Source organism: Triturus cristatus, chromosome 8 (assembly GCF_964204655.1).
Source record: "Triturus cristatus chromosome 8, aTriCri1.1, whole genome shotgun sequence".
Lineage (NCBI taxonomy): Eukaryota > Metazoa > Chordata > Amphibia > Caudata > Salamandridae > Triturus > Triturus cristatus.
In genome coordinates, this window is record NC_140591.1 from 1386523923 (window position 1) to 1386544815 (window position 20893).

A 20893-nucleotide genomic window follows, 5' to 3' on the forward strand; every position below is an offset into this window, starting at 1 on the left:
GTAGTGTTTGATAGATCGCACTTCAGTAATCAATATGCAATCAGACTGGGCAATGTAAGAGAAATTCTTATTTATCTTAGTGAACACAAACAGAGGGACAATTTAGAAGTGGTGCCACTAGGGGTTACATATGCACCCTACTACCTTGGGTGCATAAACACATAGATCTCGTATGCCCGTGACTATGTGATACAATGAACATTGTGCTATGGTACTTAGCCTAGACGTGGAGCATTGTGTCCTGCGGAGCCATGAATAGTTCAGTGGAACAAACGTCTCCGTCCCAGGCCCTATGATCATGCAATGAAAAGGAGCATTGAACAGTTACACTCAAATTGGGAAGGGGTGCAAAGAGAACAGCAAACTAAGGCCAGAGGTACTGGCATACAAATTCAATCTGATGCATCAAGTAGAACACTTTACATCCTGGCATGAGAGGACGGTATCCTTAGATTCAGAATTTTTGCTGGACAGTTCCGAAACCACTGGGTCTCCGTTAGAGGAATATTGTTTTAGCTTGTTTAACAAAGGGTGTTTCGCTAGAGTATGGTTAAGAAGTTTACTTTTAGATCATATGTAATAATATACGTACTGCAAAATCTATGTAACTGTCAGACAAGGTAGGAAATGTATCTATGTAACAGTGAGCCAAGAAAAGAAATTAGGGAATAGGCAGAAAGGAGGAATTACAAACATATTGCAAACCACATACAATACTGAGGCCATCAGGCCCTGACACTATAGTAAACTGCTCACAACAAACGTGGTAACACGCATCATTAAATCTGCAATGCTTTCCAGCTGCACTTCAGGCTGCTCCCTTAGTTTTTATGATATTGCTGACATATACCTGTGCTGTTCTCTTTCAATATGTTTAAACAAGTTGAGAAAATAAACTTCCTTAGGTAACTCTTATAGTCAGTTTCTTTAGTTAAACCAATTTACCAATCTTGACCATGAGCCAGATGGACATTAAAGACATCAGAACAGGTTGATTTGACATGATAAAAAGTACCTTGTTCTAATAAACTCATAATGAAAATAAGTTCTAGGTGGTCACAAACAAACCACAAACTTGTCTTGAATATCTAATAAAGCTGAAGGCACTTTGATATTAAATGTTATGGCTCTGCCACATCATCACAGCCAACTGCTACAATCCCAATACATGATAAATTACTCAACAATGCGGTCACCTCAGATATCAACAATTAGGCAAATGATTCCGGAAACTCATTCTGCACATGACAAACATCACAAAAAATGTATAAATCACAATCGCCAGAAAGAATCTTCAGTGGCCTCTCATACTGTCTCCTACAACGATCTCAGCAGAAGCGATTTGATAATTCCAAAATATTAAGAGCACCCTTGCTAAAATAATCAAGCATGGGCGATAGCTGCCCCCGTCTCTAGAGCCCAGTTAGTAATCTAATTGCCCAAAAAAAGTGCCCCAAAAACATTTCCTCTTCCCAATCGTAGATCCTTAAGATACATTTCTGTTGCAGGTCTAAGACTCTGACCGGCTGATAGCCATGCTCTACAGAAACTCTTGCTTTAATACTTTCTCTTAGTCGATGACCTCCTTTCCCATTTGTGTGAACCCGGGTCCAAGCCTCTGTTGAAGTGGCCATCTTGTCCACACTAGAGAAGTGCTAAAACAATTAATAAATATGCAACCATGATTTCCCAGCTCATGCTATAATGCCTAATGAATGTCTCAATACCAATCTATGTGTAAAGCAAGTGCTTCAACCGATGGATTTTTCTGAGCAACAAAGCAACACACATTTGTAATTTACACTGGAATTCCATTTGTTTGCAAACATTTGGAAATAAAACTTGCCTGTTCCAGGATTGTCTTTTTCTTTTTGGACTCTGTTACTGAGGACAGCTGCATTTCACCCATTTTCTTCATCTTCTCATCCATGTCAATCTTCTGCTCCACCTTCTTAATCTCACTCCGCAGCAGTTTTAGAGTGTCCTCTTTGTGATGCTGCTTTGCCACGGCGGTGGCACAGGCCGAGTGCATTGCCGTGATCCAGTTTTCCAGTTCCGTCTGGCTACTGGTCTGCACAGGCAGAAAAAAGAGAATGAGGAAAGATCTAGTTGCCATCCATGCATTTCTGCTTCCTACAGATCTTAACCTTCGACTTTGCACTATATCGAACGTTCCCTCCGGCCACCTGTGAATGCTACAACTTTACAAGAACAGGCTATTGCTCCTGGACTGACAGACATACTGGATAATGCACATCACAAGATTAGGATTAATATGCGGATCAGAAAATATTTTTGTGACATTTTGTTAATAGACAAGTTTATCACAGGTAAGGTTACCTCTGTGCCTTTATAGATCCATCAGAGTCCTGAAGAAGGATAGTGTAACATTCTGCAGACAGATTATTTCCAATGCAATACCTCACTTTGCCCTGTCTCAATATAACAAGTGGGGCTCTTCACTTTATTCTGAATGGTAAATTCAGGGGCTCCAATCCGACAAAAGGAACCATTAGTCTCAATGCCAAATGTGTGCCGGTCCATCAACCATAGCATGTCTCATGTTGCCAATTTGAAGAATAGGGCTGTCACTTTGCCCTTCTCTCACAAACTACCACTTACGGCCATTAGATCTGCAATACTTCAGTTGTGATTTGTTTTTGTAAATTTTGTAAAGGCAATGCTCTTCATTGTATCATCCTTGGGGCACACAATGGAGGCTGTGCAAAGGGAACATCAAATCGATGACCCTTTAATAGAGCTTCATGAGCAGATTCTGGCTGTCAAACCTTTATCGAAAAGAGGGAATTGTTTGCACATCTCTGCGGCGGTGTGGTGTGGGTGCAATGGAGACTTGGTGTGTATACAGGGTGAGTGTGCGTGGAGGGTATGTGTGTTGTCTAGGGTTGCTTTCTGGCAGAGAGGCAGAAGGCAAAGTTTGTTTCTGGTGATCAATGTCAGTGCAGCTCAACCATGTGGAGCGGGCTGCTGACGAGGGAGTACTGCGTGGGACCTGTGTCTCATAATGAGCATCTTTGGAGAAAAGCCCTTTGTGTCTATGCTACATCCTCAAAATCAAAGGCATAGAATAGAAGTACCATGAAGAGCTGAAAAGTGTACGCTTGCAAAAGGTGGTATCTTCAGAAATTAAGCGGAATATTTCATGTTGGCCTAGACTCAGTGAGCAGCACTCTATGCATTTCTAGCTGGGTTCTATGCAAGTGAACATTGCTTTAAAGAATATGTACATGGAGTTTGTTCATCTGCTCATAATTAAGGGTGTTCATGACAGAGTTGTGCATTGACACAGCATGTCCAGTAACATCCTTCTCAGAAGGCCTGTTTAGGAGTGGGTTTTGCCACACACAAAAACATGTTGAGAATCCTAGGATACATGAAGCCTCAGGTGTTGTAAAAGCTGCCAAGTTAGAGTACCAGCAATGTCTTCCACTTGACTGCAGCCAAGTGGCCAATACTGTGGCCCCGTTTGCCAGGTGAGAGGGTCACCGGACTCTATCCTCAGTTGCTTCACGCTTCCTCTGCCTCCCATCGGTTTTAGGATGAAATATCAGTCTGACATGTTATTTCATAGAACAAACCAGGTGTGATAGGAAAACAATATGAGGGAAAGTTACATACATCCAGTCCATCGAGTAAATGATGTTCATCCTACATTCTTGGAATGATTCATTAATATCAGTCAATTAATACCTCACCGAGTTTGGCATAAGCAATGGCAATGTCAAGAATGAAAACATCAGAAAATAGTTAAACATGGATTAGACACGACTCCATCTTGCATTCATTTGTGGCCCTGCCTATGCTAATAGCCAGCACTAATGCTGTAACTTTCTCCCCTTTAAAAGGTATACCATATCCTGCTGTACGTGAGCGCTCATCAGACAGTCCAGCGAAAAACAAGGACATTGTACTATCTTCAGCTACAGCTAAGGAAAGTAAACCGCAGTGATCTTCTCCAACACGGAGACACATATGGGCAGAAATGTGTTCATTCCTGCATGGATCTAGTTAGATTGGATTTTGATATAGATTATGCTCCACTCATTAGAAATAAGATGTCTCTAGAGTCTAGGTATATACCATTACCTAGGATGAGTTCAATTTTACCACAGAAAGTCATCGATCTAGGTTCAGCAACAAAGTTTAGTCCAAAAGGGCACAAACAGTCTAACCCCAGAGAACGCCAGAGAAATTCCAAATAGGAAAAAAAAATCTATACATTACTTTTTTGATGTGTACATTTACTGTCAAATACAAGTCCTCACTTTCAGACTGAACTCATCACATCACTTACACAGCCACTGATCACTGCCCAGTACTCGTGCTACGCGACAAGCAACCACTACAACATTGCGAACTATGGACTGTCCACATGAAAGGAAGCACCCACAAGCTTGTTGTCTTGGCACTATTCTGTAACTTAGTCTTAATGTACAACACACGACCAGAATCTGCCATCATGACCATCCGCTGGCCAATCGATGCAGCCCCAAACCTCCTGTATTTATGCTGATTTCCCATTACCTTCCAGCTGTGCCCCAGGTGTGTTATCTGTTCTTGAGGACAAGCTGTAGGACTCCAGGATCAAGTACATTTTCTAATATGCATCTTGAATCAATGCTTCCAGTGCAGCTGCGCAGTCGTTTATCAGCTGACACACAACACTGCTGGGGTTGCCCTGACTTGCATCGGGCTGCAAGACTGTCTGCACTGTAAAGCGAGGAATGTGAAAAGTCTTGATACACGCTTCAACAAGGAAAAATCTGATTCTGGGAAAAACGATACTACAAATGCTCATTAAAGTATATTCTCAAAGTACTAGCATTGGCAGACATGGGGAAGACACTTAATCTGAAGCTCAGAACAAAGGACCCACTCTCCTCGTGCACAAAGTTACAGAGGACAGCAGACATTATAGGGACATCGGGGCACCCGAACCCTCTGCCGCAGGGGCTACTACAGAAGCAACCCATGCTGTGGTGGGGTGTGAGCAGGGCATCATTTGTAAAGAATAATAATAATGGCAATAACAGTAACAAAAATTATAATAACAATAATAGCAGCAGCCAAAGGTTAACTTAGGCGCCTCCTGCTGGCAAAGCGAAACACCAATGCTGCCTCCTGAGGACACCTTATGCCTCTTTTCCGCCGCCCAATACTGCCTGTCTCTTCATCCCATTCTTACAGGTTCTTGGTCATATCTGCTTTCTTCCTTGGAGTCTGTTTTCTATTCTTATATTGTTCCTTCTTTCTCCATTTGCTGATGTTCTCTCTGTTGCCCATGGCCAAAGGCTCTCGATGAAAAATAAGTCACAGTCCATGGAAATTAAATCTGGTGGACATAACTCCCTGGCACAATACATCTTTGCTGGTGTTAATTTAGGCAGTCTATGCGGGGAGAACTAGTGGGTGTCCTTGAGGCGAGTGTGAGAGTGAGTGAGAGTGTGAGCGTGATTGAGTGCGTGAATGCCCGTGTTTACCAGTGGATCACACAGTGAGGTCAATGCCACTGGTGTCGGGATGGGGCAGAACCATGAGGGGTTTGCACTGGAGCGCCAGTGGGAAGCAGGCAGTAAAATAATCCGATCTGTCCTCTTAGCCACCCATCCAGGCTGAGTAACGTTTCTCTATTCTCTGCGTGGTCATGATCACTGGGCAGGCAGAAATACTGCGCATCACTGCAGGCGTTACCACAGCAACAAGAGCCAATATTACACAACGACTCAACCCAGCCTATTAAAACGACGCCCAATTTGAATAAGCAAACTAAATATATTGCAATAGGTAGAGTTGTAAAATACATGCAGGGCATTAATAACACAAAAGATGCTTGTCAACAGCTCTAGAAATGCATATTACAAGATTGGTTTTTGAGATGGAGGCCATGTGTTGTTTTTGACTTCGTTCTCTGAAGCTCCAATTCTTTGACTCAGCTGAACATTGAGCTTTCTTGACCTACATGGCTTGTATTTGTTTTTTTTTGTTCAAAACATCTATATTTGGCTCTAAAAGTAGCACGAGGCTACACTATTATTGAAGGTTAAGTCCCTGCTGCGCCATCAGCTTCATTAGCATATTATTCTGCCTGAGAACCCAGCAGCAATCAATAGTTTTCGTTCATTTTTACCATGTATTCCGAATAAGCATGGTAGAGCTACAAGAAGCATTCTTGGCAGGAAAGCCCACCTGCAAATCTCCTGAAAGCAGACAACTCGTCTGATGCTTCAGTCAATAAATCAGAAGGGTCGAGCCTCAGGAGACAGCAGCAGCACGACCACTGCGGGAGCTTCCTTGTTCTCCCATCAACTGGGAAGAATAGACTCCCCTATCGCGCAATCCAGCTATCGCACTCTGTCAGTCAGGCCTGACGCCCGAGCCCCTGCAAATGAGAAACCCGCGGGTCGATTTGTCCTGTCACTGAACACAACAATGCAGACCGTCAAACTTGATGTTGCAAAGAGAAGAAAAAATGCACACAATAAAAAGTAGTTCTTCCTGGTCAGATTTACCTCCACCCCCTGCATCATTCGCTAAGTTGATACATACAACAAGCCGATAAAGTGACACTGCAGACAATTACTCGCTCAGAAACTATTGGCGACGAGGGTTTCAAACCTATGTGTGGATATAGCAAATACCCATTACAGACACAGAAACCATGGAAGCGAATATCGTGGAGGACCAGCTCATGGCCTTAGTAAAGGCCACGAGGCAGCAGTGATTTTGACAGTATCATCCGCGGCATACAATACATTGGGTCACAGTATCCTACTAACACGGCTAAAGGAGTGTAAGGTACAGCAAACACAGCAACGCGCTGAACTGTCTCAGTCAACTAATCAGAACAGCATCCAACGAGTCCACCAGCGGGAAGGTTTTATGCACGAGATGCAGCCTGGTCGTGTGTCTGGTATAAATGCAGTCGGTTTGCCACAGGGTTCGTGTTTTATACCACTTCTCTTCAATGTATGTGTGTACTCTGGTTCAGTTCATTTAACAATGCCAATTAAAAGATCAGCTGTACCCTGACAACACAGACCCACCTCCACCTGGTAAAAGGAACAGAGAGTCAAACTAAGATCACAGACTGAGTAAAACACAATAATCACTGGAACAGAGAAATCTATTTCTGCCATCCATTTCTCTGAAACAAACTCTATTTTTGGAAGGATCTTAAATAAAAAGTATTCCTCTCGCGAGAACTTCAACCCTATTAGCAGACTACACTGACCTAACATTAGGACCCTAGGAGTTGTCGTTTTTGCCTGCGACTCAACATACATATATCCATTTCCACACAGATAAAGCATTGATCACTTCACTAGCACTTTGCTACTAGGATTACTGCAGTGTTCTGATCAGGGACCTTGACCTGTACTCGCCCTACCCAGTGATCTTGAAGGTTACTAGCAGCAGAGTGTACACATTTCCAGGCACATCCTTACCGCTTCCTATCGCCATCAGGCTGGCGCCGAACAAACAGAGGGACAAGAGAAAAGGAAGCGTGATAAACTTCGAAAACATTAAGGGTCTGAGTGGTGCAAGCTCGCGAGAGCATCATTCTACCAATGTGGTCAGTACAAGCCACGCTTTGTGACATGAAGATTGTCACGTTAGTGCAGTGTTTACTTAATTCTACTACATTTGTATAAAAATCTAGAAACAGAGTTCTGGATTCAGAAAATGCTAGGTTGCAAAGCTGGAAATCTGCGCTGCAAGGTCACTGATACGTTTCAGGTAGACCCGATACGTTTCGGAAGTACTCCATGAAATCCATTCCAATCATTTATTTCTTACAAAAGTAACATTTCATCGTGGAGATATTTCACCAGGTTTAAAATTCTGTATGTGCAAATGTGGCAGCCGTGCTTGTGCATGTGTACATACTGCGCCCCTTGGAAAACACCTCCTCTGCACCGCAGTTAAATACACTCTTGCGTGCCACAGTGGAGAAGCACTCACTCCTGCCTTTCATTTGTCTAGTACTAAGGTGAGCAATTCTTTTTAAAACGGATTAACATCCATTCAGTTCTGTTATCTGCTGATAAAGGGCTTTTGGAAACTGTCCCCATTTCCCTGGGTTGCCTAATTGGTTTTATTACACTCCTTGCTTGTTCTTCCGCCGAGGTGTCCCACGTACATGGTCCACCAGGAGGTGGTCCTGGGTATGTGGGATATCCTGTTGTGGTGTTCAATATTGGTAAATCCTAACTCCACTTTCAACCAAGATATTATCGACGACTGCTTAGCTGCGACTGGGGCATGCACATTCTGTAGCTTTGTAATGTTAATAAAATATGCACAATTCTTAATTTAGCAACTTTTTTTCCTAAGCATTGAGAGCTAACTAAACTTGACAGATCCTGGCTGAGGAAGTAGTGTTTAGATCATAAGCAGCGTGAACGGGATGCATTGGAGCAAACCAGACCTCACATCAGTGAGTACGTTTTGATTCAGGCTCCAGGGAGAGTGCCCCGGGGGCGCAACGGGTGTTTGAGCCCGCTTTGCACACCCCCGGGGCACTCTAATATTACAGAAGGGGCCGCGGATGCTTGTGCGCCCCCTTCTGTAATATTGATAGTGCTGGCGCACATAAAGTGCCAACGCTATCTGCAGGGAGCGTTCCCTCATTTGCATGGGGGCGTGCCCCATACAAATGAGGCAATCCCTTTGCCTCCGCACCCGTGCCGTATTACCAACGTGTCTCGAAGACCAAGGGGGGTTCTGGCTCAATTGACAGCACGGCCAAACAAAAACTAATCTAAATAACAAAACAAGCGCCAATGCTGTATGTATTTCACCTATAATTTACGTAGTGAACTGAATAGAACAGGGACACTAGCAACCACTTTGTCGTTGGATTTAATCCAAGAAATGTAAACATTTCTTGGATTAAATCCAACGACAAAGTGGTTGCTAGTGTCCCTGTTCTATTCAGTTCACTACGTAAATTATAGGTGAAATACATACAACATTGGCGCTTGTTTTGTTATTTAGTATTACCAACGTGGGTGCAGAGGAAAAGAAGCCCTCAGGAGGTGCACCAACAGTGCACCACCTCAAAGGTGACACACTGTCAGTGCGCCCCCTGATGGCAGCCCTCTGGCGGGCAGAAAGGTGGTCCCATGGACCCCCCCCCAGACATCCCCATGCAGGCAGGCGCAGTCACTGACTGCAGCCGCCTCCAAGGGGATCTCTAATCCCCTTTAAAAGTGCAGGCGTGTTGCCGCCTGCACTGTGAAAATACGGAGCGTCTGCCTGCAGCCACTGCGGTTTTCACATGAATGTGCTGCCCTCGGGGAACGTGAGTTTGCGGCTGTCCTGGGTGAAGCGTATTCACCATAATGCAGCGCATTTCTCTTCATTGCGCTGGGCGCACATTTACAAAGGTGCGCCCAGCGCAAGGAAGGCAAATGTGCATCCAGCCCCAGGTGCCCAGGAGACACACCTTGATTTATTGGAGCACATGAGACAGAATGCATGGGACGAGATTTAGGATGGGAACCATTAGATCACATTTATGTTTCCTCCTGGGTCAATATGCCCCCAGCTCCATTCTGGTCTACCCCGTGATGGGTCGTCCCACAGAGTCTGCTTCATTTTATGTTTTTGGGATATTTTATTCCCAATTCACTAGGAAGCTTTTAATTCCGATGCTTAGAGGACGGGGTATTCGAAGGTGACCTGCACTGACTTTATAGTTGCTTCATTCCACAGGTCTGTTAAGGCATTAGCTCTTTTTTAAAACTCACTTTAAGCTGTACGAATTCATAGCTCATCTAAATATAGGGAGATGGGCTGGAGCATGTGTTTTGTGATCTTTATATTTTTATATGTATACAATGAATTGGAATTTATTGTTCCCCCCGATTCAGCAGTTTTGTAGCTGTGTGTGATGAATGGCTAGGTATTTACTGTTATAAGGTTTTTAAGAATATGTACTTTTATGATCATTTTTAATGCTCGAATACAGATAATTACTACTGAGTTAGAACTGCTTTATCACTATTTAGTGGCTTCTCACACAATACAGCTCAACATAAATCAAAAATAAAGATAGTAATATAAAAACGACTCAACAGTAAAGCCAAGGCACAAAACCTATAGTGTTTTTGAGGAATAGATATATGCACAAGTGTAACACGAAACAGTGTCATGCCCTAAAACCAAAGGGTGAATTAAATATTAAATGTACTACAGCAAACAAATCAACTGTAGTTTTGAACAAGCATTGTCAAAACCAAAAAGGTCTGGTTTTAATATACCAACGAATATGAACACAGGCATTCACAAACGCTGCTTACATGCACTACATGCAGAAATGCTATTAATCACATTAAAGCCTTCCCTACTGGCTTTGTCAATAATGAGAAAAAGGCGGCATACATTATTGCTTTCTGTGTAGAATGCATATCACAGATCAATAATTAAATCCGACAACAGCTGGACTGGCTTTGCTTTTCAGATGTAAAATAGTTCCTTATACTTGTCAAAGGAAGCACTTACTGGAAAACCAAATGAAACACCAAACAGCCAACGGCATGAGGTTTGAGCGCAGTACTCCGTCGGGTGGAGCAAAAGGACACATTTAAAGCAACTGGTAACTCAGAAGACATCTGCCCTCTCACATCAGCCCAAAGGAGCAGACAAACCTGAAACAGGAAGGCATCTCCGAGGGAATTACTGAGGCAGAAAACAAAGTCTTTCTTCGGGTGCTCAGGCACAGCCTGCACGATGCTGTTCTCCACCCAGACCGCGTGCTTCGGGCTGCTGCTATTGTCAATGCCGGACCGTCCATCACTCTCATAAAAGAATAAAGTGCATCCTAGGGAAATAAAAGCGAGGCATTAGCAGTACATTTACATCGTAAAACCACATTGACGAGCTCCATATCCTTAGTGTAGCTGTGGAGCCACAATGTTTAGCGACTGTCAATAATGAGGAAGGAAGGCGGGATTAAACGACACTTCCTGGTCGCCGGCTCATTGCCATAATAAATCACAGGCGGCAACAGATTTTTATCAAATTCATTACGACTACTTGATATAGCTCATTTAGGTCTAAGGAGCAGCTGTGAGCGCTATAGTGAACACGTTTACTGTAGCTGGAGCGTCCCAGCCACAATGTGAGTTACACGGAACAATACTCTGCATATAAAGTTGGCAACGGGTGGGGACATGAAAGTGGGGCAGCACTCTATACCGTATTCATATGTACGAATTTGTACACATTCATATTACACATCTTTATGATTCGAGAGTCAGGTGTGGGGGAACTGTGTTTGGTTGTGGTTGCATCAAGGAGTTTTGCATTGTAATGGATGCACACAGTAAATTAAGTCCAGCACATAGAATGCTCATAGTTCTGGCCTACTGTATACTCCAGGTCACTACATTAATGTTCAGCCTCCCATGTCTAGGACCCGCAACTGTTTTTGCCTCTTCTACCACTCCCAAAACATAGCTCTATCCATTCACAAGTCTTTGTCCTGGGAGAGCTGGATTCTCTCTAGGGCTACCTCCCTAAAACGTAGAGTTCCATCATTCTCTGGTCTCAGGCGACCACTTCTCCATCCATTCTCCAACGATACAACAAATGCAGTAACACTGCGATAGAGGCACATTTTGTCACCTCTCTCTCTCCACCGCAGAGATGTGTAACAAGAGCTTTCCACATTTTTCACCCAAACCATTCCCTCAATGGGGGCTTCCTGATTAGAGTAAGGCCTTTTCTCAACAAGCTGCAACTTCTTCTACGGCAGACACAGTTTATAGCATATACACACACTATAGAATGTTCACTTCCCCTGCAATAACAAATGTAAATCATTGCTTGCACAATTATCCCTTAAATGCTCTGCAAATACCACTATACAGCTCCTCAAACATGCAAAAAAAAGTTTCGAAAATTCGTCTAAAATATCTTCCCCAATCTCGATAAAATCCTTCTTACATCGTACCGCATTCACAGCCCAAACAATGGTCCACAAAAGAGTGCAAGCACGCTCATCAAACACAACACTGATGTTCTTCATATAGGAGCTGCATAGGTCACCTAAAATATCCCCAATAATGCCTTTTCAAAAGTCCACTTTAATGGAAATATCTACAATATTTCTTTAACATTAACCCAATTGCTTCACAAGGTCCCTTGATAATTCTTCACAAATGCCCTCACAATGCTGCACCACTGACTCCCACACTGCTGCAGACACCTACTGCAACAAAATCACACTGCTTCTCAAATTCCAGAGAGTACTCCCAGTGTGGCGCATGACCCATTGTAAATGTCCACAATGTTCCTCAAGTGTCACCCCACAATGTTCACTGAGTGCCAGTGTCCCCAAGTCCATATATTGTAATGGTCCTGATACAGAACCAACAGCACTCCTCTAATATTACCCAAAATGCTCCCAAAAACAAGATGCCTAGTTAATCTCAAACATCCCCGGTAACACGCAGCAAACGTTCCACGCAAATCTCTTCAAATGTCCACTTAACACCAGCCAGATATCACTCAAGAGAGCCCTGGAGTGTTCCAGAAATGTGTATGCCAGTTTTACACCACGCAGAGCGGGCCATATGCCAGTCCAGATCCATGGATGTTGTATCTCAGTTACAACCCAAGCATTCTTTAAGGACAATGCCTTACATGTGCTTGATAATGTCTACACACCAACCCCAACGGCTACATTAGGCAAGAGTTAATAAGCACCGGCCCACTAAGGCAAATCTGGCTCATTAGTAATTTCTTGGCTTGCAACTTTGATTAGTGTCGATCGCTATGCAGGCTTGTACAGTCCCAATTACAAGTTTGCTCCTCAATCCCATTACAGTTTTTGTGGAATGGCCCTAACCACATCCCACACAGTATTTTTTCCCGTGGCACCTATGTTAGAGATGCTCCTGCTACGATAACAAATACTCTTAGGAAATGTTCCCACTTCTCTTTCAGACTTGGTCAAATTCTCCATAAAAAAATGTGTAGGTACTTATTGGAGATGCTGAATGAATTCTATTTAATAAGAGTTGTAAGAAATCAGTGAAACCTACAATAAAGCCAATAGGTGGCACGTTGGCGCTCTATTGTATTGTAGCATTTCTATAGAGCTATCAATAGACCTGTTGAGCACTCGGCAAGTTGGAGATTAGGATTGTACAATCTTCTAGAGGATGGATGAAGAAAGGTGTCAGTTGGGGTCTCAACTCAAGTGTAGAGTTTTTCCTTTTGTGTGTGATGCTCAGTGAGTGTGCTCCAAACTCCTAGCAGCAGCGTATGGCCGCACTCTGCAAATCAAGTAGTAGGCAAGAGAGCATGAGGAACAGCTTTGGGGGCTTGTAGACAAAACAGTGTCCTCTGTCTTGTGTTTTACAAGAGCAATCTTTGTCCCTAAGGTTTGCAGGCAGTGTAAAGGAAGATGCAACCATAAGGTCGATGGTTGAATTCTTCCGATTAGCGATAAGAGCACAAGACCAACACCCCCATGATAGTGCGAACTGTTGAGCCAAAATTTGGCACTCTCAAAATAAATAAATTGCAGTCCTATAAAGCACAATGTGCAACATTTTTGCAACAGGCACTTAACGAGCCTGTCACAAAAGTACTGTGATCCATGTGTGGGGCCAGCAAAATAACAGTGCACATGAGAGAGCTGCGAATACAAATTTTTGGAGCATGAGAAACAGAATATTTACATTTTAAAGCTGCTCTACCACCGCCCTCCAGTTATGCTTCCCAGCATCAAATACATGGCACTGGAGGAACGGATACTCCTTAACCTAAGGTGAGAGAGGTGTGGAGGAGGCAAAAGTAACAGCTCCCTCCTGCACCATTATTTCACGCTGCTAATTGTGTGTGATGGTGGTGCAGAGGGAAGCAGGTGAGTGGAGACAGAGGCAGGAAGTGTGGGGGCAAGAAGGAGGAGAGGAGTTGCAGGGCGGAACAAGAGCGAGAAGAAACTGGGAGGCAGGTACTATTTATTAAGACTGTATGGGGCAGGGGGGCCAATAAAGGGTGGGAGTAAGCAAGAGAAAATGTGCCCCATGGGTGGTCAGGAGACTGCCAAAGGAGACTGGAACATTAACATACCAGCTAAGTCCCAGCCTCACGCAGACTTTTCCACCCAGCTGTGTGTTCACAGGAGGCGGGCGCGGCATCTCCCTGGTGCCTTGCATCAGGGAGAGAGTAAGACAACCCCACTCTTCTGCCTAGCTTCTTTTTATTGGCCCAGCGCGGCAGCGAAGGGTCAATCAAAAGAGGGTTGAACAAAGTGTTTGTTTATGAATTTGCAGGGGTTTTTATAAGAATTGTGGGGCTTTTACAAAAGCTGTAATTTTCACATTTTCTTGCAAAATGGCAAAATGTTGTAGGGTCGGACAAGAGAGGCACTATTGCACCACCACTAAATCACTTGAAATAGTCCACTGTGGAGCGAAGTGAGTGCAACCCCTGGAGGCACAGTTAATCCAGCAGGAACCCTCTACATTGAGTCCCCTCAGGAGCAATAGGCAGCCCAAACAACCGAGGCACTGTTAAACCACCTGTAAATCTCTTTACTGAGTTCATCCAGTAGAGACATGAACTCAACTATGGGAACATTGTTAAACCATTGCTACGACCGATATAGAGTCAACTCTGATGCAATAGAAAGTCATGCGCAGAGACACCACTAGGACCCAAGATAAAACTCTATTAGAAGTCTACCATGGTGCAAGAAGCCCAGACCCCTGGAGACACTGTTAAGCCACAAGTAATCTGTTAAATATATACAACAGTGTAATCTTAGAATCTTAGAATAGTCAACGGTGCATTTCCATATTTGAAGGCATGCCACCTTTGTGGCAGTGGTCTGCGTGACATACTTTCTCTTGCTAAGCCCTTTTCAGCCCAAGAATGGAAAGATACTACAGGAAGACACCTTTAAGCCTTCCAAACGTTACCAGGATGTTGCGAGAAAAGGGATTAAATAGAGCCCACCTCCTCCCAGTGAAAATGGAGATTGAGGGTTGGGAGGGGCCAACCATGGACAGAGAAACAAAGCCCAACACTTAAACATACAAGCTTACCTTTTAAACAAACCCAATACTGCTTCCACTTCCGGCGAGTCGCAGGTTCTACTTTTTTATTTTTCTTGTGCACAAGGAAGTTTTTCACAGCAAGAGCACCTGCTTTGCGTACAGTTCCCTGAGTGGCATTAGGTAGGAAGTCCGATTGTCCTGGTGAGCTCAAAGTGCCGCTGCTTTGTTCATCGCTCAGCTGAGAGTTTGCTTCTTCGACATTTTCTCGACACGCGCTGCTCATCTCCAGCTCCCGCCGGAAGTTCTCGTAGACGCCCTGGCGCAGCACATCTGTCGAACTGCTGCCGCTTTCGCTGCCCACAAAAGCCCTTGACAATGGTGGAGAATAACTGGATGTGGTGGCATTCGAATGCCTAGAAAGTAGGTCTGTATCCGTTGGCGTGCAGTTAATGCCGCTGTCGGCGAACTCGCTTCCATCACCAGTATGGACATCCTAAGGAGAAGAAAAAATGCAAGTACATCTTAGAATTCAGAGTTAGCATGCTCAACAAGCAAGCCTTTTAAGCAACTAGATGAGTTGATGGTAAATTAAGCAACAAAAGATGGGATAGTTCAAATTCCGAAATATTTTAGCATCGTTTTGAATTTTCTTTTAATATAGAACTAGTCTCACAATTCCTCATTAACCATGGCACTAAAATGACATCTATTTCTCAATTCAGCATCTTCTAGACCTTCATTAAAAGTGATAGTTTTTAATGTACGGGTCCTAAAGCGGTCCATTAATTTAAAAAATTGATTTGACGATAGGTTTTTCTGAATCTAGCCAGCTTTATGCACAGTGCCATTGGCACAATGTCAACACTCACTACATTCATTATACCCGCCACCTTTTGTCAGTTATAACGTTTTGCGATTTCACAGACTTTTTCTTTGGCGTTCAATCGACAGGCACATATCCCTGTGAAGCTTGTCATGCTCGCCTCGTAACTGCATAACCTACCCAGGAATGGAGCAAAGAATGTTTAAAAAAACATAATTGAATTGTACTTGGTATTTACGTAGTGCTATCCATCCCTCACATGAGCTTTCTGGATTGTACAGTAGCTACTCCATATGTATCATTTATATAGCGCTAGGCAGCAATGGAGGTCATTTACCATTCTTTTGTCGAATACCAACTAACTAGACAAGCAAATTCAGAGATAATCATTGTGAGCTGAGGCTGCTCTCCCTCAAATTCCAAACACCCTAACCTCTAAAAGGCAAACTGGCTTTGGAGAAGACTCTTTGGTTCACCCTTGATAGCTTGACTCAAGCGGAAAAGGCAACCAGCAGGGAAATGGATGCGGTTGCATGTGCAACACTAACCAGAACAACTATACATTTAAACCATACAAGACCTAAACCGAGTTAATTTATCCTCAGCAAGGAAATCTGAAGTAGGGTTCCACAGCTGCAGTAAAAAAGAATTTGGGTTACCCTGGGGAAATAACCAGACACCAGAAGGTCCAGAGATAAATTGTTTTTATCAAAATGGCCTCCAAAGGCAGCAGTGCCTTCATTTCAGGCACTGAAAGGAAGCAATGCCCGCCGCAGCTCAAACAGGAGAAAGAAATGTTTTTAGGAAACGCAGCTTCAAAATCTATGTTCAGCTCACTTGAAGTAAAATTGATAAAAGGTTACCTTGACAACATTGCCCAAATCTTCAACACTCTCTCAAACATTAGACTACCATTTCCAGCTACAGGGATCTCTACAATTCCAACTTGTCTTTGGGATTTCTACATTTTGCAGCAGAACCACCCGCTTCGTTTGATCATCTGACCTTGTACAGATCTTAGGCACAGGAAAGATGCTTCACAAGAGCAGGCAAAAGAAATGTCGTGTTCAACAGGTTTTCTTCCAGCTTTGGATTCATCTCTTTTAAGGCAAACTCTGCACTCCCCAGTCACAGGAGAAATGTATCAAATGGGTAAACGATGCGTCTTTGGCAGCAAAAGCCCCCATGTGCCCTTTGAGGTCAACAAGAGGTTAGCACCACTAGCACTCTGGATCCCCTTCCTAGTCCCAGAGATTCAAGGCCGAGCTGGATTCTAATGTCTTCACAGGAGGGAAGTTCTTCTTTCTTCTTCTTTCCTAGCCAGCTTTTAGCTGGACAACATCAGCGCTTCCAAAACATTTTGAAAAACCAATTACTGGGATAACAGAACTCTGGCCCTGTGCACTCTACCCACTCGGCTAGTTACCCCTCTTGCAAACAAAATTCCATGATAATCTACTGGGTTGTGGGGACTTAACTATTTCATAGCATAAACTCAATAGATAAATTCAACCAAATCTGTATATGCCTATAAATGTATATGATAAGACAGTATACAGATAACTAGATAAAGGTCATATTGTATTAGATTCCTACATACTCCACATTTTATCTGAAACAAAAATATATTGAGAAGCCAACTTGCTAGTCGGTCAATACCCATAAGCATACCAATTAATAATGGCGCTTTATTTGTACTTTTTTAGTGGGATGTGATACTTAAAGATTTAATTATTATTCCTGCAGCCAAGAAGAAGCAGCAGGATAGCTGTGAAATGCCCGTCGGCCTTTGCAGGATTTCGCTGGAGAGTTAGGCTGCTACTAAGTGACTGAGAATTTTGCCAGATCAGGTCATTCCAGACACAGTTCCTGAGGATTAGATACTGGACTTTAGTTTTTCATGGATTTTTGTTTCTCTTGGGTTGAACTTAGTATTGAGAACATTTGACAGACTAAGAATGTGGTTTCTCCATATATTTATATTTCAGACAAAATGTGAAGCATTGAATTAGTTAACTCCCCACAACCCAGTAGTTTATCTTGGAATCTTACAAAAATGTCCTAGTCATGGAAGGGTGGCCTTGGGACTAACATTCTGAAGCTCAGCTCTGCATATAGACTCTTTTTTTAAACTGGGGACCGAGTCAAGATTAAAAAAATATTGTATGTGTCTTAAATGTATGACTTTCGAGTGATCCATGAACGAATGCTCACTTCTTATTCTTTTCTCAAAAGGAGGAGTTGTTTCAACTGAATGACAATTTAACTCCACCCAGAGGCGGGGCTCTTATGTTAAACAATAAATGCGGAGTGGTTACTCAGAGTCTACATTTCCCAGAATCCTCTTTACCAGGCATTATTGACAGGAGCCAGTGATTAGAGTTTCCAATGGCTAGCAGGTATTTTTTTCACTAATAAGCCTCATTTTGACCAGTCCTGTCCCTTTATTCTAAACTGTCCTTAACCTCTCACTACAAGTTGTGAAAGTGGCACTGAGCGGCAGGTTGCTCCTGAGAATCTTTAATCATGAGGAGCACTTTCCCCAAATTCAGCTATGCCTCACAAGTCTTCACAATGAACTCCTTTGGGGGCTCCTAACTGGTCTATACCAGGGGACTGCACTCTGACCTACCAGGGGATGAAATGGAAAAGCTACAATACATCCAGAATGGACCTTCCCATTGGATTGGATTCTTCGCCGGGTGGAAGCACATCACCTCAATGCTCAATAGCCTTCGATGGCTGCCTAAAGTTAGGTGGACAAGCTTTACGGCCTGAGAAGTTCCGACACCGTGCTGGGGTGATGTTTTGTTTGGTGAATGCCAACTGCCTTTCTATGCCAATAAACACAATTAGCCCACAAAGGGACAAAATATTCCCAACACAGAAGGAATTACTTACTCTCCCACACCTTTTCTCACACCCCGGAAAGGCCAATCACCCTCACTATATACAAACGTTGTTGACCATCTTTGGTTTCTGAAGAGCAGAGATGAATCCTTTCAACTCACTGAATGTTGTATCTTTTGGCACCAACTAATGACTCTGTTGTATAAATGATTGATAACCATTTAAAAATAGAATGATCCATTCCAGAGAAATTCTGGACCCGTTCGGCTTTCACAAATTCGTAGATCGTATGTTGATATAAATGTTCCAGCCTTAGTGGGACAAAGCTTCATTAGGGAGTTTCGACTCTGTAACAAGAGGTACCTGAACGATATTGTAAGGGCTAGGGTGACAACTGACGCGTGAAAAGGACAAATAAGTGCACAGGGCCAAAGGAGTCCAAGAAAAACCATGTTAATAACCCATCAATTGGGTGCAAAGACACAACACACATTTAACCGTGGATAACCTCTCTACTCCCACTACTGCCATTGTATATACTGAAGGCACTGCGTATGGAACGTGTTATTTTTAATCAGATGTTGCTGTACATTCAGTTGTTAATTTAGTATGTGTGAGGTAAATTAAATGGATCAAATACGTAGTGAATTACAATTTAATGTATTTAACGATGTAATGAGGCTTCCAGACATTACAGCTTAGATTAGAGGGAAATGCATATGATCAAGAGTTTTAAAATGTTAAACATGTGACCATAAAATAGGAATTGATCACGTGACTAGTGAATGAGCCTCAGTTTACTAACGCTAAAGTGCTATTTATTTATATTGCGGAACGGATGCCGTTGGGCTCTTAATGAAGAATAACAAGTATATGTGCTGTGTAAACCCTTTAGTGGTACGCCAGCAAACAGGTAGTTAAAACAGTAAAGTTATACAATCCACAGCCCGTCATAACTGTAATGCTACAACACACAAAGTGCAAAAAATGTCCATAAGCCACAAGAGGCCGGCTAACAATATAATCACCACCATAGCCAGTGGTAATCACAAATAGGAGAAAAACATTAACAACAATAAACATAATAAATCAGTTCCACCATTATCACTTCAACCCTTACCTTCCCTGGCTACCCAACTGCATTATCAGCAAAACATCCTACAAAGCAGTAGCAAAAATACACCATTCTAAATGGTTGGGAATTAACCAGAGTAAAAGACCAATGTAGCACTCAAAACTATATTTGTTTTCAGAACGACAGCTCATGGATGCTATCTCAAGCATTAATTAGAGTCCTGGTTCAAGCATGTCCACTGATCTCATGTAACGCACTAAGAGGGATCCACCATCTGGTTGAGACCCTGCTCCCATTATTCGAGAGTGGTTAAAAATCGGGTCCATGGCCTGCGACATCCTATGATACCACCCACAGCTGGCACAGCATTATTTTGCTTTTGAAGATAAATTACCACTGACCTGAACTGCAGCACTGAATCTACTGAAATCCTGGGGATGGTAAAGACCAGGATCTAACTCAGGTGTCTACAGTAACTAAAAAAGAGCTGTGAGAGGCTGGCCTGGTATATGATGCCCACTAATGTAAGTGGGCACCTTGCACCAGTCTTGACAAACCTTATGGTGATTTAAAATGTCTTAAGACAACCTTAGAAAGCTCTCTAAGTGGTAGCTGTGGAAAGCAGCCTTCAGGCCTAGTTCAGAAGGAGTGTAAAGTAGTTTGTTTCACCAGAATGTAATCTTACAGTATAGATCAAGTGAAAAGAACCACACCAAGTATTTATAAAAATATGTATTTATTATATAATACTCTCTAGAATGTTCAAGTATCTCCAAGGTGGGGATAAACACAATGCACACTTTAGCTAAGAGATACAGTAAATAGCACGAAATACACAGTACCCTGAAGAATCCCAGTGGAAGACAGAAGGTTGGAGAGCCACACCACATGTGGATACCCTAGTACCCACTTTACATACACCAGGGAAGCCGGGTGCATGTGTGTGAAGTGGTGTCGGAAACCGCTGTCGGACCCAATGGGGGACTTAAGGAAAGGGCCGCTACTGGAAGAGGAGAAAGTGTCCGTGGGAATCCAAACGTGGATTCTTGAAGAGAAGTACCTGAAAGCAGAGGGGACAGAGTCTATGTCACTCAGGGGTGACCAGGA

General features: G+C 43.1%; 1 protein-coding gene across 3 annotated transcripts in view; it reads right to left on the reverse strand.

Annotated features, from left to right (window-relative positions):
- The window catches only part of TIAM1 (TIAM Rac1 associated GEF 1), a 491618-nt gene that overhangs the window by 254688 nt on the left and 216037 nt on the right, over nucleotides 1–20893 (reverse strand). For all 3 annotated transcript variants that reach the window (XM_085623101.1, XM_085623102.1, XM_085623103.1), the window contains 3 exons: nucleotides 15087–15531; nucleotides 10674–10846; nucleotides 1847–2071 (listed from right to left, as the gene is read on the reverse strand). In XM_085623101.1, coding sequence (XP_085479227.1) covers nucleotides 1847–2071; nucleotides 10674–10846; nucleotides 15087–15531 — 843 coding nt within the window. The remainder of the gene's footprint in view (nucleotides 1–1846; nucleotides 2072–10673; nucleotides 10847–15086; nucleotides 15532–20893) is intronic.